Source organism: Dipodomys spectabilis, unplaced genomic scaffold, assembly GCF_019054845.1.
Source record: "Dipodomys spectabilis isolate Male_0828 unplaced genomic scaffold, ASM1905484v1 ptg000147l, whole genome shotgun sequence".
Lineage (NCBI taxonomy): Eukaryota > Metazoa > Chordata > Mammalia > Rodentia > Heteromyidae > Dipodomys > Dipodomys spectabilis.
This window is the reverse complement of record NW_024870824.1, coordinates 19,410,181-19,427,779: the sequence shown is the minus strand read 5'-3', so window position 1 is coordinate 19,427,779 and position 17,599 is coordinate 19,410,181. Positions and strand designations below refer to the sequence as shown.

General features: G+C 37.2%; 1 protein-coding gene across 1 annotated transcript in view; it reads left to right on the top strand.

Annotated features, from left to right (window-relative positions):
- The window catches only part of Adamts19 (ADAM metallopeptidase with thrombospondin type 1 motif 19), a 250,921-nt gene that overhangs the window by 88,012 nt on the left and 145,310 nt on the right, over positions 1-17,599 (top strand). Inside the window, exon 8 of the mRNA XM_042692116.1 lies at positions 13,647-13,752. Coding sequence (XP_042548050.1) covers positions 13,647-13,752 — 106 coding nt within the window. The remainder of the gene's footprint in view (positions 1-13,646; positions 13,753-17,599) is intronic.

Here is a 17,599-nt window from a genome sequence, read left to right as displayed (position 1 = left end):
ACAAGTTTGACAAGAAATATACTTATTACCTTACTTATGTAACTGTAACCCCTCTGTCCATCACATTAACAATAAAAAAAGAAAACAAGAAGAAAAAAATAACAAAAGCACAAAATATAGGCAGATTGATTTAGTGGTACAGTGCCTACTCAGCTAATGCAGGCAGGTCTCTGGGTTCAACCTTCAGTACCACTAAAAAACATTACCTTCAATTTTTTCTAGCCATATTTGTTCTCAACAGAAGTATTTGCTCTTAACTACTGATATTGTATGTCACTAGCTTTGTTAAATAATGAGTATTGGATTATTTTCTACTCTACATTCTCTTCCTAGAACAATAAATAATTTACAGCAGAATAATGAATGTATATATTAGATAAAGAAAGTTTGTGATAAAGGGAGGGAATAGAAAGGATTGGTGAGAATGATGGAAGGGTACTCTGATCAAGAAGCACTGGACACTTAACTGGACATGTAAAATTGTTACCTCCCCCTTGAACAAATTTTGAAGTTCAGAAAATAAAGCTATTAGCCAAGTGAAAATAATTATTTGAGAAATTAGAAGACAGCTATTTTTCATCATTTCTATTTTATTGCATGGTAATCAGGATATTACAACTATAACAGTATTGTTTCTACTATGTAACAGATGTTGTATAGTTACATTGTCTACTAAAAAATTGGGAAGCATGTTTTGAAATGATACTTAGTTTCCAATTGTCAGGTATGAAGTGTGTGTGTGTGTGTGTGTGTGTGTGTGTGTGTGTGTGTGTGGTGTGTAGTGTGAGAATTAGGTCACACTTTCTTTATGGCGTATTTAAATTCTTAGAAATTTTATTTCAAATATTTGATTAGTTATTAAAAGACATATTACAAATATTAGTTTAGGGCTGGGAAAGTGGCTCAGTGGTGGAGTGCTAGCCTTGCAATCATGAAGTCCTGAGTTCGATTTCTCAGCACCACATAGTAGAAAAAGCCAGAAGTGGCACTATGGCTCAAGTGGTAGAGTGCTAGCCTTGAGCTGAAGAGCTTTGGGACAATGCCCAGGCCCAGATTTCAAGCCCCACGACCGACAAAAACATTAGTTTAAAAGTATCTATTTCAGGGGCTGGGAAGGTGGCTCAGTGGTAGAGCGCTTGCCTTGCATGCTCAAGGCTCTGGGTTCGATTCCTTAGCACCACATAAGCAAAAAGAAAAAAGCCGAAAGTGGCACTGTGGCTCAAGTGGTAGAGTGCTAGCCTTGAGCTGAAGAGCTGAGGGACAGCGCCCAGGCCCAGAGTTCAGGCCCCACAACCGGACCCCCTCCCCCCCAAAAAAGTATCTATTTCAATGTTTTCCTTAATTTAGAATAAATTATAATATCCAACATATATTACATATTGTGAGATGCATTTTATAATAAATATTTTCTTTTATGCATAATATCAATTTTGTAATATATTTTACAAAATACTATTACACCAAATATTTGTCGTTATTTTTATTAACTTTTTCAGGTGTATATTGATATTTTTATGTCTTCTTTATAGACATATATGTAGGAAATTGTAAAGTCCATTTCCTACAACTGATTCTCTAAGCCAAAATTGACATAATTGAGTTGCTATTACATTTGTATGTTTTGCTGTTTGCATTTTACTAGATATTTTCATACTCAGTTGTTCCTTGTTTTTGAATATATTGTAGTAATACTTTCCTTATTTTTATTTGCCCTTTTGTTGCCTTGCTAATTATTAATTACAGTTCAGTATTTTACTGATTACAGCACTAAATAATTTTCTCAAATTAAGATAATGTTTGTTTCTCTCATGAATACAAGCAATAACAATATACCTTGAGTCTTTTTTTGTTTTATCTAATTTAAGACACTGCCTACTAAATTAGTTCTCATCATTTTGTAAATCTCACATACCATGAACCAATGGTTCCATTTTCACATATGTACATTGATTATTACAGCTGCATTGTAAGATAGTTTATAGAACTTTGATCACTTTCCATCTATTGCAATTCCTGGTTCCTTCAGTGAGGGCCTTTGTAAATCAGGGCTTATATAACAAGTACATTTCAGTTTGTCACATATACATTTGCATAGTTAAATATTAGAATATTTATATATTATGTATATATTATTTGTGCATTTGTTTATACATTGTGATTATTTATTTATATATTATGATTATATTTTTAGTGTATCACGTGATGTACACATTATAAGTACATCCTAACTGCATACATCACATGATATACATATTATAAGTACATCCTAACTGCATACATTCTACATTAGTGTATTTATATGAAAATATTGATCAGATATCATTTTAGCTCTTTTTCTAGAAATAACTGTTGAACTCATATTTTTATCTGATATATCATAAAGTAATGATTTCTTTTTTTACTTTAGGAAATGACATGTGGATTTCCATAGTCCAAAAAGTGTGGCTTTCATGTTAACTGTTATTTCTAACAAAAATTTTTTATTTTTGTTATATCTATGGCTTCTTTTACACAGTGAGCCAATTCTTTAGTTGAGTTTTAATTTTGTGAGACTTTCTTCAGTAGAACCCTTTTATCCCTCTAGGAATTTCATGCTTGTTGAGAAGATAAAGTGTACTGTCATTGTCATGTGTCATTTGATTTTTGGACTGAAAAAGATTTTCACAGCATAGGATCAATCTACTTTATAGTAATGGCTTAGAATTTCTTTACCTTACAGTTTTGATTTCTTATGAATAAAGCTGGCATGCCAGATATATGTGTGTGTGTGTGTGTGTGTGTGTGTGTGTGTGTGTGTGTGTGTACATATATATATATATATATATAATCTAAGCTACTTTGATGTTTTACTGTATTGATACTTTTTTTCAAATAATTTTAATGACAGCAATTCCTGGCTTACTGATTTGTACATATTTCTCTATTCCAACTCATAAGGACCTGCACTGGGAGATATGTTCAAAATCTATCCTATCTAATAAAATCTAGTGTTTATTTGATACTGAAGTTGGGAAACTTTAACTCACTACCTCTATGAGAGACATTAGTTTCTCCAGCATTGAAATAGAAGTGAATTTACTACACATTCCCAGCCTTTTATTGAAAGGAGACTTAGTATAGTATAGCTAGGCTAAAAAGAACACTTTAATATCTATATGATATTCTGTCTTATATTTTTATTATTTTTAAGTAGTTGTACAAAGAGTTTGTTAATCAACAAAGTACTTTATGAAGGCAATGCATCTTGATCAATATCACCACTTTGAACATTCTCAGCCTTCTCTACCAACACACTAAACGGATCAATGAAAGAATCCACCACTTCCTGCCAGGGGACCACGCAGAGGCAGGCAGGCACAGAAGAAAGATGATTACAAGGTTTATTAGAGGAGCCATATTTCCCCCAGAGAAAGAGCACATGGCAGCCTCCACTATGGGTAGCAGCAGGGCGTAGGGGTAGGAATTGAGGTAGATGGGAGTTCAGGTGGGTCTGGATGGAGAGAGGGAGGGGCCTGCTGTATGATGGGAACTCCAGGGCAGGGAGAGGTCAGGCCTGGGTGGAGCTGAGGATCAAAGGGTGGCATAATGCTTACATTCCCCACTCTGTTGTTTAATAAAAATAGGGGCTACCAGGCCAGGGGGCTGTGGGCGGAGGTTGTTTCTTCTGGAGCTGCTTCCTGCTGTAAAAGGGTGAAGTAGTCAGGGGGTCCCTGTTTCGTTGCTCAGCCAGCTACTGTCCAAGAAGCAGCTGCTTGAGAGTGGTTGGTAAAGGTCCTCCTTTTTCCATGGCAATAGTTATCTAAAATGCAAGACAATTAATAAAAGGCATAAAATTATTGTTAGTACCCCATGAGAAGAATATGCCATGGAGGATTGATTCCCAGAAGGAGCTATCAAAAATGTGAAATTGCCTTTTCTTTCTCGTATTGGAGATAGCGTGGTACCTGACTCCCGGCATCCTGGAGGAGAGGGAGGCAGACTTTTCCTGCTTTAGATCCAGGGTAACCTAAGGAGGAGGTAGCAGAGATATTTAAAGGTACCAGAACCAACAGGTGTCATGGGCTCTTTTGGCTACTTCCTGCAGGCATAGGAGCATCAAGGAATCCCTGGAGCTGGGGTCTTTAGGGTCTGGATCTGCACTGAGCAAGGCAGGGCAGTGTAAGTGATATCTCCAGTTGCCTGTAGTAACAGGATGGCCTTGACTTGTCCCCAGGTGGTATCCTGGGCAGGGATGTTATCCTGTTGAAAGAAACTTTTGGAAAGATCGGTCAAAAAGCTGACAAATTGGCAAGGTCAGTTAACTTGAATGACATAGGAGAACACACGTTGGTCATGGGCCAGAAACATTCCATCTGGAGTATAAGCCCAATTGCAGCCTGTTACAGGGGAGGAGGAATAACTGGACTTGGGGCAAAGAAGGCAGAGAGGGGATGTCTAGGGTCTTTTGGGCAACTGGGTAGGGGAGAGCATAATGGACTGGTTGGGAGTACCAGTCAGAAGCTATTATAAACACAAATAGCAGGTGACAAAGGTAAGGCTGTTAGCTTTCTGTCCAGTGAGAAAGTATGGATATTAGGTGGGCAAGCACTATTTCTCTTGATCTCCCAACTCTGATTAATTTTGAAAGGGTAAGCATGAACTGACTCCCTTTAGGATATCATCTCCTCTTACTCCTTGCCATGGTTTTCCATTGTCAGGACTGATTTGTCGTGGTGGGTGTCTCAACATCCTTTGCTGGGATAGCTTGTCTCAATTGGTATTTACTGGGTTTGGACTCAAGGCCTGGGCACTGTCCCTGATCACTTCTGCTTGAGGCTAGTGCTCTACCACTTCAGAGTCACAATGTCACTTTCAGCCTTTGGCTGGATACTTAGAGATCAGTCTTGAGCCATGCCTCCAGCCTGGCTCAGTGCTGATTAGCTGGGAGATGGAGTTTTAGAGGAATTCTTCATGCCTGGTATGGCTTTACTGTAGTAAAAGGAGTCTTTGTTACAATGGCCCATTTTATTTCCAATTAAAGCAACAAGGAGATCAATGAGATAAAGGTTACCTATAACTTGTTAGCAATTGACTAACAATTACTTGCCAGAGGTTTTTTGTTTTTTGTTTTTATAACACCCAGTTGCTGGTTACCTGCAAAAATTTCTACATCTACTGGTTAAAGACCTGGTTTACACTGGCTTTTGCAGGCTGGTGCCACTGGTTTAGGCAACTGTGCCTGGGCATAGTCACTCTGGTCCCTTGATCTTAAAGGGAGTTGATTTGCACACAGGGGAGAAAATGGAGAATTAAAACTTTAGCCTTAGTTTCTTTGGCTTATAGTCAGGTCACAAAGTTTTAAGCAATTTAGATTAAACCACAGCTTCCATTGACAAAGATTTTAGTAAGCAGAGTACTTGGTAACATTGAAACCATAACCGTTTACATATAGACAAGTAGACAGACAGACATGTTTGTGCACAGATTGTAGAGCCCCTTTAGGTTGTTAAAATCAACCTTTTAAGGTTTTTTGGAATTACTTTGCCTAATTGTGATGGAACCACGTGGTCAGTTTAAAACAGAAAACTTTGCCAACAACAAGAAACTTTTGAACAGGAGACAAGACATGAGCAGACACATGACATGATATAATGTCATCACTGGTCAGAGCAGGGCGGGGTGGGGGTGGGAGAGGTCCCAGAATCAAGTTGAGTTGGTGCAAAATCGTGTTGACAGGAAATAGTAGCTGAGCTCCCAGTAGCTAGCACCCCCACTACATGGTCAGTGCTAGAGAGAGCTGAAGATTTTGACAGTGAGGGTGCATTGCTTGTGGCATAACTGGAGCTTCAGTTTCCACCCCCACTACAAAAGAGGAGGGGTCCTGCAGGGGAGGGGGCCTTGCAAGAGAGGCCCCATAGGAGGAGGGGGGCTTGCATGGGAGGCTGCAGAGGGGGTACCTCTCAGGGAGGCTGCAAAAGAGGGGACACCTCATGGGGGAGGCTGCAAAAGAAGGGAGGGCCTCGCAGGGGACGAGTTTAAACTTAAACTCATACATACTTTTGAGGGGGGTGGCAGTCTACCTTCTCGAGCACTCACATAAGTGGAGTTTTAAATTTGGGGCCAAATTTGGTTGTAAGGAAATTTTAGTTCTGACCTTTTCCATGGTAAGTGACCCTAGCCAAAAGCTATCTGCCGAGCATCCTCAGCAATGCAACGTAGCTTGAACAAGCACCTACCTGTGGGAAGGATCCTTACCCCTCTCCACCGTGGTCCCTGGCCATGGAAGGCATAGGGGTGAGATCCGGGAACTTATTATTTGTCTACCCCTCCCCCCATTACTATACCTCACCCTTTCCACTACCTATTTTCCTGGTGTTTATTTCATTCACTTTTAATTTAACCTCTGTAAACAGTTATACTCTATGAGCTCTCCTTATCTGCCATATGTCAGTTCACACACTGATATTGCTCTGTGTTTCTCCCAAACAATTTACCTATATAAATGAACTCTAGCTTCCACATATGAGAGAAAAATATGTAAACCTTGGTCTCTCAGGGTCTTATTTACTTCTCTTAACATATTTTTTTTCAGGCCCTTCCATGTTTTCGCAAATGAGGCAATGCCATTTCTTTTTTCTTTTCTTTCTTTTTTTTTTTGGTACTGTTAACATATGCTACCAATTTTCTTTTTCTTGTTTTTATTATAAAGATACTATACAGAGGGTTACAGTTACATGAGTGAGGTAATGAGTACACTTCCTATAGAACATTATTACCCCTTCCATTGTTTTCCCCCTACCATCCCTTCCCTCCCTACCTTCCCCGAGGTTCTTTTTTTTTTTTTTTTGATTGTGATTAAGTGATTACATAATTTCCCGAATTTCACAGTATTGTGGAATAATGATGCTCATTTAAAGTCACAAGTTCATTCTAACTTTCCTGGAGCAAATTGTCTATCACAGTCTATAACATATAACGGTGTTCACATGTTATACACCATACATGTGATCAGCAGCATGGGGATATTTAGTAGTGGTTCGACCAGATGAGTGGGAGTTCTTTATTTCTCATGATGACTATTTTAAGTGGAATAAGGTGGAATCTCAGTAGTTTTGTTGCTTTTCCTTTATGGCCAAGACTTGAGCATTTCTGCATGTGTCTGTTTCCCTTTTTTTCCCCTCCTTCTTCTGAGTCATCTCTATTTAGCTCCTTAACCTATTTATTAAGTGGGTTGTTAATTGTCTGAGAGTTAATATTTAAGCTATGTATTTTGGATATTAGGGCATTTCTGATGGATAGCTGGTAAAAATCTTCTCCCAATCTGTAGGCTGTCTTTCTAGCTTATTAGCTATATCCTCTGACATACAGAATCTTTTTGGTTTCATGCCATCTCTTTTATCAAGTCTTTCTTTGATTTGCTGTGCTTTGAAATCCTTTTGCAAAAAAAAGCTGACTGTGCCAAGTAGTCCTCATGAAACTTCTGCTCCTTCCAATCGTTTCATGGTTTCAAATCTTACATTGATATCTTTGATCTATTGTTAATAGATCAAAGGTGATAGGTAAAGATTCATTTTCATTTTTCTGTATGTGAGTACACAGTTTTTCCAGCCCCATTTGTTGAAGAGGCTGTCTTCTAGCCTGTGTTTGTAATTCCTTAATAGACTATTAGAAGGCTGTAAGTTTTGGATGTATTTCTGTGTCTTCTATTCTGTTCCATTGGTGCTTATGCCTGTATTTGTGTCAGTATCAAACTGTTTTTATTACTGTGACACTGTAACTGCACTTGAAGTTTTGTATTGTTATATCTCCAGCATTACATTTTTTACTTAGGATTTTTTGCTTTTGTAATTCAGGGCCTTTTCTGATTCCTTACAAATTTTTAGATTGCTTTCTCTCTCAGCAAAGTATGATATATTGCCATTTTTGCAGTATTAATTGTGCCAATTTAGGTGCAGGAAGGTCTTTCTTATGTATCCTTTGATTTTTCTTCTTCAGCTTTTAATAATTCTCACTTTAGAGATCCTTCCCATCCTTGGTTAGGTTAATTCCTAGAAAGTTTCTTTTTTTGAGGTTATTGTAAATGAAGTTTCTTTCCAGATTCCAGGCTTGATCTAATTATTGGCACACAGAAAAGCTACTAACTTTTGTGGATTGATTTCATATTTTGCCACTTTGTCAGGATTTTTACTCAGGTCTAGTTACTTTGGGAAGAGATTATAGGCTCCTTTAAATATAGGATTATGTCACCTTTCCCTTTCCTTATGAGTCTTGCAAGGAATTTGAGTACTATATTGAAGAGGATTGGAGATAGGACATTCTTGTCTTTTTCCTGATTTTAGGGTAAATGGTTTTAGATGTTCATCATTAAGTATGATATTGGCTGTGGGTTTGTCATAAACAGCCTGTATTGTATTGAGGAGTATCTTCTGTGTGTTCCTAGCTTCTCCATAACTTTTATCATAAAAGGATGTTGGATCATGGCCTTTTTTTGCATTTATTAAGATGTTCTTGTGGGGGGCTGGGAAGGTGGCTCAGTGGTAGAGCGCTTGCCTTGCATGCCTGAGGCCCTGGGTTCGATTCCTCAGCACCACATAAGCAAAAAGAAAAAAGCCGGAAGTGGTGCTGTGGCTCAAGTGGTAGAGCATTAGCCTTGAGCTGAAGAGCTGAGGGACAGCGCCCAGGCCCAGAGTACAGGCCTCACGACCGGACCAAAAAAAAAAAAAAGGTGTTCTTTTGGGGCTGGGAAGATGGCTCAATAGAAGAGTGCTTGCCTTGCATGCATGAGGCCCTGGGTTCAATTCCTGAGCACCACATAAGCAGAAAAATCCAGAAGTGGTGCTATGGCTCAAGTGGTAGAGTGCTATCCTTGAGCTGAAGAACTGAGGGACAGCGCTCAGGCCCAGAGTTCAGGCCCCACAACTGACTGTGATTCCTTTTTTACTTCTGTTAATGGATTGGTGTCTTGTGTTACATTTTTTTTGATTTATATATATTGAACAAGCTTTGCATCTTTGGGTGAATCCCATTTGATTATAAAGTATGATTTTTTTGATTTCTTGTTGCCTTCAGTTAGCCAGTATTTTATTGAGACATTCTGTACCTATTTTCATCAAAGAGAGGCCTTTAGTTCTCTTTTTTTGATAGGTAAGCATATTGAGTATGCTAGGCAGTTACTCTACTATTTGAGCCACACAGTCCATAACCTTTTTGCGTTAGTCATTTTTCAGATAGGATCTTGCATTCTTTTCCCTTGTTGGCCTGGACTGGATCATTCTATTTGAATAGGATGATCCTATTTGAATAATAGTTGGAATTATACCTATGCTCCACAATGCAGGACCCCAGAAGACTATTTTTAAATCTATAGGTATAACTTTAGTGATGTCAAACTCTTAACTTGAGTACTAATACTATGTTATATTTTTAGGTCATCATCTTCTCTTTCTATTAAACAAGCAGCTAATAAACCAACGAGTAGGGTACACTATTGTAAATTATGTTCAAATCCCAACTTCAGTATAATCACAAAATGGGTACTGTCATTATTTCATTTCAAACTTCTTTCTAACTAATGGATGAAAGGCATTTTTAGTCATCAAATTTAAAATTTCATTTAAAGTTTGTACTATGTTACATTTTATTAGTTTTTTGGGGCCAAGGAATTTTGCCTGTGTATTTCCTTTTGGGTACCTCTGTTGACAATGTACTAAACAGAGTGTTGATTCACAGATCATCCCTATGAGAAATACCTATCCTCATGTGGTTCTCCTTTACCTTCTTGATGCTCATTCCTTTGTTCAGGAATACTCTCTACTACAACCACCTCCCATTGCCTTTTACCATGCAGTCTCCTGTAATGATACCAACAAGATTTTCTCTCAATTAGTCATTTTTATTTTTTTTTTCCTTTTCTACCTCTTTTCTTCCAGTGAGAAATCAGTATGATCACATTCTAAAATGTGATTTTTACATGGCTCAGACTCCTCTAGGGATGCTTAATGTTATACAGATTTACTGTAGAGCATATACTACAATTTTTGCTCTATGGGTGCCAAGTAACTCTAAAACTCAAAGGTAAACAAACATTCTTACAACTGCAGCAGGATTTTCTATCAGGAGTACTGAATATTGAACTCAGTCATTCTAACTGGTCATAAAAGCAACAATTCTTGAGCCAGACTTATTTCTGTTAGTGTATGTACATTGGATTAGCTATGAACTCTGGTATTTCTAAAAGTTCTTTATATACTGTATATCCTGTGGGGTTTCTAGAGTCTCTGGTCACTTGAAGCACATTGTAATCACAATCTAGGATAGTTTTTTCTATTTCTTGAAGTTTGTTGACTCCTGGTGCATGTCTTGCTTCAATTTAGATGAGAAATTATAAGACTGTTGTATATTTCAGGGATTCTTTATAATAAGAGTGCTTTGAAATGAGTCTCTATTACATCTATCAAAACAGCTGTGTTGAATCCTTTTCCCTTCTAATCCTTTTCCATTATAATAAGAAACATGTGGATTCTTTAAAGGAACTGAAATTTATGTTGATTAAACTGAATAATGCAAGTCATTTAAGCTAATCATGGTTATAACTACTTTCTATAACATTTAAATCAAAGAAAAATTCCTTGATTTGCCAAATATAGCAACAAAGAAATTCAGTTTTATCAGTTTTAGTTGAAAATTCTGACATTACACTTAGGTAGAAGATAAATAAGAATAGAAGATCATCTTTGATTTTTAAACCACACCCTACTCCATAAGAGGTTTTACTAATTACTGATCAAAGTTCACAGATATGATTACCATGCTTATGTCTTTAATTTTCTCATTATAATAGTATTTCTAAACATTTGCGTTTGGAAAATGGTAAAAGAAGTTCATTCACCCATAATCTTACCACATAATACAATTATTTATTTGAATACTACCATATATTCAGTAATGTTGTTCTATAAGTAGGTAGTAATAAGATTTTTTAAATACATGGTTGGAAATAGGTAGGTTCTGCTTCTGAGCATTTATATTATTTCATATGCATTTATAGTTTATGTAATTAATGCCTCTATTACAAATTTTAAAATATTTTGCCATGTTTTTCATAACTACATAATAGTCATTGGTTTTCTGCGGTTTGTACTTTTCTATAATCTTAGGACCCTTCAAAAGTGGTTGACCATTATTTCTCTCCTCTGAAGTGCAGGGTTGGAGCAAGAAAGGTACAACGTTACTATCTGTGTCATTTCTATATCATGCCCTGTTTCTAAATCACAATTTCTTCTAGACTTTTCTATGAACTGTTCATTGGTGACTGCAGCTCTTCAGCTTTAACTTTCCCCTACATTTTTTTTTCTTTTCTGTCAGTTGTGGGGCTTGAACTATGGGCCTAGGTGCTTTCCCTGAGCTTTTCATCTCAAGGTCTATCTCTTGTGCCACAGAGCCACTTCCGGTTTTCTGGTGGTTAATTGGAGATTAGGATCTCATGGACTTTCCTGCCTGGGCTGGTTGTGAACTGTGAACCTCGGATCTCAGCTAGGATTACAGGCATGAGCCACTGCACCCAGCTTCCCCCTACATTTTCTGATGATGTTGCCACCCTTTTCACTTTCCTTGAATTCATTATGATCATGCATTTACCAGTACTACTTAGTTCTTTAACTTCAAACTAAGTGATCTCTGCCTGTACTCTTTTATACTCTTATGACAATACCTAATGAGTAATGGAACTTGTGTGGATTTCAAAGAATTTTACTCTGATAACAATCACCAATATTATTTTTAAAATAAAAGATAAGCTTTTTTTATCATCCATTATGATTTCCATTCTCCCTGTAGTATGTTTTCCTGTGAGCTGTGAACTCCATTCATTCCCTCTCACCCTTAACTTTATTGAAAACTCCTACCCTTTGATTCATTTTCTCACCTGATTCACAAAACATCTACTCAAATTGAATCCAATAATTGCTCTTGTTTCAGTCACCAGGTTGGCTATCACTCAGCTGAGATTAGCCCTATTCTAAACATGTGTTCTTCCTTATCATGTTTTCTGACTTATTTAAGAATTTCCCTAGTACTTAGTCAGCTACTTCCATATTTCCTCTATTATTTTCCATTATTTTCAAGTGAACACTGTCCAACTTCCATCCACCTTTGACACATTCACCAGATGATATTGCCTCCTTTTTCACTTACACATAAAGTATATCAGAAACTAACTGCCTTTAATTGTACAGAAATATCATATGTACCTATGAATCTGTAATTATTAATTTTAAAGTTAGAATTAAATGAGATCCCAGTACCACCATATATTTCAAAATTAGTTTGGAAATCCTAGCCAGTGTGAGACTAGAAATGTGTAGAAAGCTAAGAACTCCAGGAAAGCAACAAATTTTATGTGAGGAAAAGATGATATCTTAAGAAATACAGCAGTAGAAATATGAATTTACTAAAGTACCTAAATTGGGAATTACTAATTTGTGTGACAATCTGTGTATGATATATAATCCTTATGAGCTGATGGTTAAAGCTGAATATGGTAATGTACAATTTTCATTGGGGCAAAATGTTTAGAAGTTCTGTCTGAAAATTGGAACCAATCATCCATCACTAACATAGTAGTTAATTCCTTCTATTTTCAAATTCTCAAGGAAATTTCAGTTCCCTATTAACAGGATACATTTTTCTAATAAAATGTTAAAAATCATAAATTATTTCATTTTAATTATTTAAATAATCCAAAAAGTAAAGTACCTTCCTGGGAATTTTCATCTTAAAGAATATTTTATTATCATATATATCTAGAGGTCTATAGACATACATATCTAATAGCAAAATAAGTCATTCTCAGTGGAAATCTTTTCAAGTATTCAAATATGGTAGCTAGTTTCATTATATTAGTCAAACTACTATATTGAAAGACAAAATTTCATAATTTTATTAACTCAAAATACAAATAATATGGTTAAAAGTTTTTATTTTATTTTATTTATTTTTTGTTGGTTGTGGGGCCTGAACTCTGGGCCTAGGTGCTGTCCCTCAGTTCTTCAGCTCAAGGCTAGCGCTCTACCACTTGAGCCACAGCACCACTTCTGGCTTTTTCTGCTTACATAGTGCTTAGGAATCGAACCCAGTGCCTCATGCATGCAAGGCAAGCACTCTACCACTGAACTACCTTCCCAGCCCCTGATCAAAACTTTTATATTATTTATTTTCATTTTTGGTGTCTCTCTGAAATTAAGTTACCAAGAATGGAAAAATATTATATTTATTTAATGTTTAAATGTTTACCATTGAACTTTGTGAATATTTGAATGTATTTAAGTTAATATTTAAATACTAATAACATTTTCTAAGGAATGATAGCTTATTTAGCTTATATAACAATGTAGAGTTACATTATGCTATATTGTTTTAGTATACATTTTGTGATTTGAATGACACTCAAAACAATTTTACCTAAACTATGAAATTGAAAATTATACTATTGGCTTACTGATTTATTTATACATTTCTTCTCAAATTATAGTAATATAGTCTAGATTTCACAGTTAATATTGGTATATTTGAAAGGAAACACCTAAATTGTCATTTTGACTATTAATACCTTGTATAAGTATCATTCATTTCCATGAGACCTATGGTAATTAATATTGGTGTTTTTTTAGGTATAGCTTACTTGAATGGAATATGTAGTGAAAAGCGGAAATGTATTATTGCTGAAGACAATGGCCTGAATCTGGCATTTACAATTGCTCATGAGATGGGTCACAAGTAAGTAATAGTCATCACTATCTTAAATAGAATATTTCTTCTTAATTTGAATTACTGAATTTCATGTATATCTTTGAAATTGAGGCAAACAAGAAAAAGTATCTAAATTGCGAATGTCTTCTCAAAGTTCTAACAAGTGTATTTCTTTTTGGAAAATGTCACTCTTTCCCTTATTCTTTGTGTTTTTCCCTCCAGTCCCCACTCAAAAACTATGTAGTTCATTTTCAACCTAGTGTCTAGTGAGTATCACTGCTGTAAGTTCATTTTCAACATAATGTCTAGAGAGTATCAGGGCTGTAATTGTTAACCTTTTCTCTCACCATTTCTGTATTCCCCTCCTCAGGACAGATAGAGAAAAAAGTAACACAAAAGGAAAAGAAAACAAAAGCGGCAATAATGAAAAGAATCTTTTGTTTCAATTTCCTGGAGTCCATTTTGCTAAATGTTATCTTATATAATCAAATGCACATATCTCTTGAGTCTTTGTGATCCTCTCTCAGGAATATCCTTTTTTGGTATCAGTCATTGTGTGTGAATGGTATAATCTATCATGTCACAGTATATTTACTTTTTTTTAACCATCTAGTGTGTTTACTTGTAGATTTATAGTTACACATCCAAGTTACCAAAAATGAGGGAAACCAGGCAATTTATATTTCTCTGGGTCTGGCTTATTTGGCTTAATATAATTTTTTCCAAGTTTTTTTCCATTTCCTTAAAAGCAGTACAATATCATTCTTTCTAAAGGATGAGTAGAATTCCATTTTGTATATATATTCCTGATCCATTTATCTACTTTGGGGAATCTGTTTTGATTCATTCCATATCTTAACTATGGTAAGCAATACTTCAGTGAACATGGTTGTGCTGGTAGCTATAGTGTGACCTTGTTTGTGGTCATTTGGCTAAATGCCCAAAAGTGGTATTAAGGTCATGTGTAGTTCTCTGTTTAATCTTTTGAGGAATCTCAACACTGCCTTCCAGAGTGATTGAACAAGTTTATGTTCCCACTAACAGTGTAGTGCATTCTTTTTCAGTCACATCCCCACCCATATTTGTTATTGTTAGGTTTCTTGATAATGGCCATTCTCAATGTTGTTTTAATTTGTATTCACTTTGTGGCAGGAATGTTGAACATCTCTTCACAGGTCTATTGGCCTTTCTTATTTCTTCTCCTGAGAAGTCTCTCTTTAAATTTTTAGCCCACATGTTAATGGGGTTGTTGTTTCTTTGAATATTTTTTCTTAGTGGGGGGGGTGAGTTTTTGAGTTCTAAGTGTATTTTAGATAGGCAGCTCTTGTTTGATGCATGGCTAGTAAAGATTTTGATTTGATTTTCTGTGTCTTCTCTCATATCCTTTAGCTGAGTGACTATTTTTCATTGGACTTACTTTGCTTCTCAGAATTCATTTAGATTTGTTTGTGGATTCCATGAATTCCTCTAATAATCTTTGGTCAGTCTCATCATAAGCTTAAACTTACCCATGGGCAAGCTTTCTGTCTTTTTATTCAACATATTTTTCAGCAGTGTTTTAAAAGCATGTTGAGAACCATCTTCTAGATCTTTCATTGACTTCTCTGTTGCCTTGTTATTTTGTGTAGGAGTTGAGGTTCCCTGACTTGGCCATTTTTCTTGTCGTTTTATGATTTGTGCTGCCCATTTGGAAACAAAAGGAAATCTAATACCACAACAGAACCCAATTTAAAGTCAAAAACCAACCCAGAGCCTTACAATTGCACAAACTTTAAATCAGAGGTTTTAAATCATATATAGGTATTCCTCTATATAAATATTTATTCACTTTTCTTTGAGGATTGGGGTACAGGAAAGGAGATAATATATATGTATGTATGTGTATAGATATATATATATTATGTATATAGCTGAAGCCAGTGAACAAGTCTTTTGTTAGTGATAAATCAAATAAAAAAGATAACTAGGTGAGTCAATTAGAGTCAAAATGGAAACAAATTCAGTCTGCCTCACAGACAATTAGTGATCAATGGATTAAAGAAAAGGAAGAAAGAGGGAAGAATAAGTAAAGGAATAAATAAAGGAAAACAAAGTTAAGTGAAATTAAAAGAAATAGAAAGAGATATAAAAAATAAAGGGAGAAGCAAATAAGAAGAGGTTTAATGAAAAGGAAAAATACCAAAGGAAGAAAAGACCTAAAATTTTAAAAAAAAATTAAGAAAAAAACATAAATTAATAAATGGAGAAATAGAAATTTGAGCAATCAAAAATATAGCCAGAATTAAGTATGCACACATTAAGAAAGAGACCTACTAATCACCTTAGACTGAATATCTAGGACTTAGCAGAATATCAAAGAAAAGAAACCTAAGAAGACAAAAACATAAGTTCTTCAATTTGCTTGAGGGACCTTTAGTCTCCTGATGAACTGGTAGGCAGTTTCTTATTGCAAACTGTGCTTCACTGCTGCGGTCAGTACCAGGCCCAATACCAGGTCAGTACCAGTGGGGAGTGGAGTTCCTCATTTCGCAGGTCGGAGGAATCTGTTATGTTTGTAGGTTGGGCTCTGCACTGCTTATGTATACAAGGTTGAGGCATATATGGGGGTTTATGTGGGAGCCTGGCTGTTAACTAGATTCTTACACTCAGCCTGTCTGAACCTTACTTAGAACTCAAAGTGAGCAGATGACCCCTTTGAGAGGGCCTGACTCCCCCTGGGCAGTCCTGACTCCCCCTGGGAGGGGCTGACCGTGGGCGGGGCTGACTCCCGTGGGTGGGGCTGACCTTGGGTGGGGCTGACCCCCCTGGGCGGGGCTGATCTGGACGGGGCTGACCCTAGGTGGGGCTGGCCCTTGGTGGGGCTGATTCCCTCGTGCTGCAGCTCCTTTAGCCTTCATTCACTCTGAAGATGCACAGAGGGCCGGGGGTTCCACTGCCCCGCCCCTGGTAGCCTCCGTTGTGTCCTTCCATGCAGGCAATGTGTATTCTTTTCTCTGGTGTGCCCATCTGTTTAGTTACCGCTGACCTGACTAGCTGTGGGAAGCTGGCTGGCCCACAAGCTCTGCCTCATCCAAGAGCCTGGGGTTCCCTGGAGTCTCCTCCGCCCTGCCCCTCAGGCGCATTGAGCCCTGTGCTCCTTGGCGGGCATGTGAGGTTAGGGTTCATGGATAGAGGGCAGTGCTTTCACTTCCCAGGACTCCTCCTGGAGAAGACGTGGGGGGGCGGGGTGCTCTGAGGCGGCTCCTTGCCCGCACCGGTGCCAGCGGCCCGTGACCCGGCCAGCGGACGCCATGTGAACCGAGGGCCCCGCTCACACACATGGTCACTGTGAACACGGGCGTCACTGCTCAACAGGAGAAAAGCAAAGAGACAGATACAATGTTCAGATGTTGAGACCTGGCCAGAGCTCCCTGGCTTTGCAGACAACAGAATCTGGTCAGGCACCCACCTTCTTTCCTTCGCGAACATTCTTGTACTCTGCTCATAACCTATCGATAAAGGAACAGTTCTTATCAAAAGTGAGTAGGAGGACTTAAATCATACACAACTTGATGAATTCTCAACAACCGAACATGCTCATGTGTCCAAAAGTAAATCTATCACAAAGATGTGAATCCGTCATTCATTAAGAAAGCAAAGACTTACTACATACAACCCTGTGTGTAGTACTTTGAAGACACATTTTCGTTTTCTCCTATGAAAACTCCCAGACATCAGTCACTTGATTGCAGCCCAAGTTACTTTCTGCAGAGAAATGAAATTCAAAATATTCAAAATATGTGAGGGAAAATTTAAATGATAATGGTCTGGGCTTAGTGGGAGATCCTGTAATCCAGGTATCTGAAAGATTGGACTGCAGCCAGCCAAAGCAAAT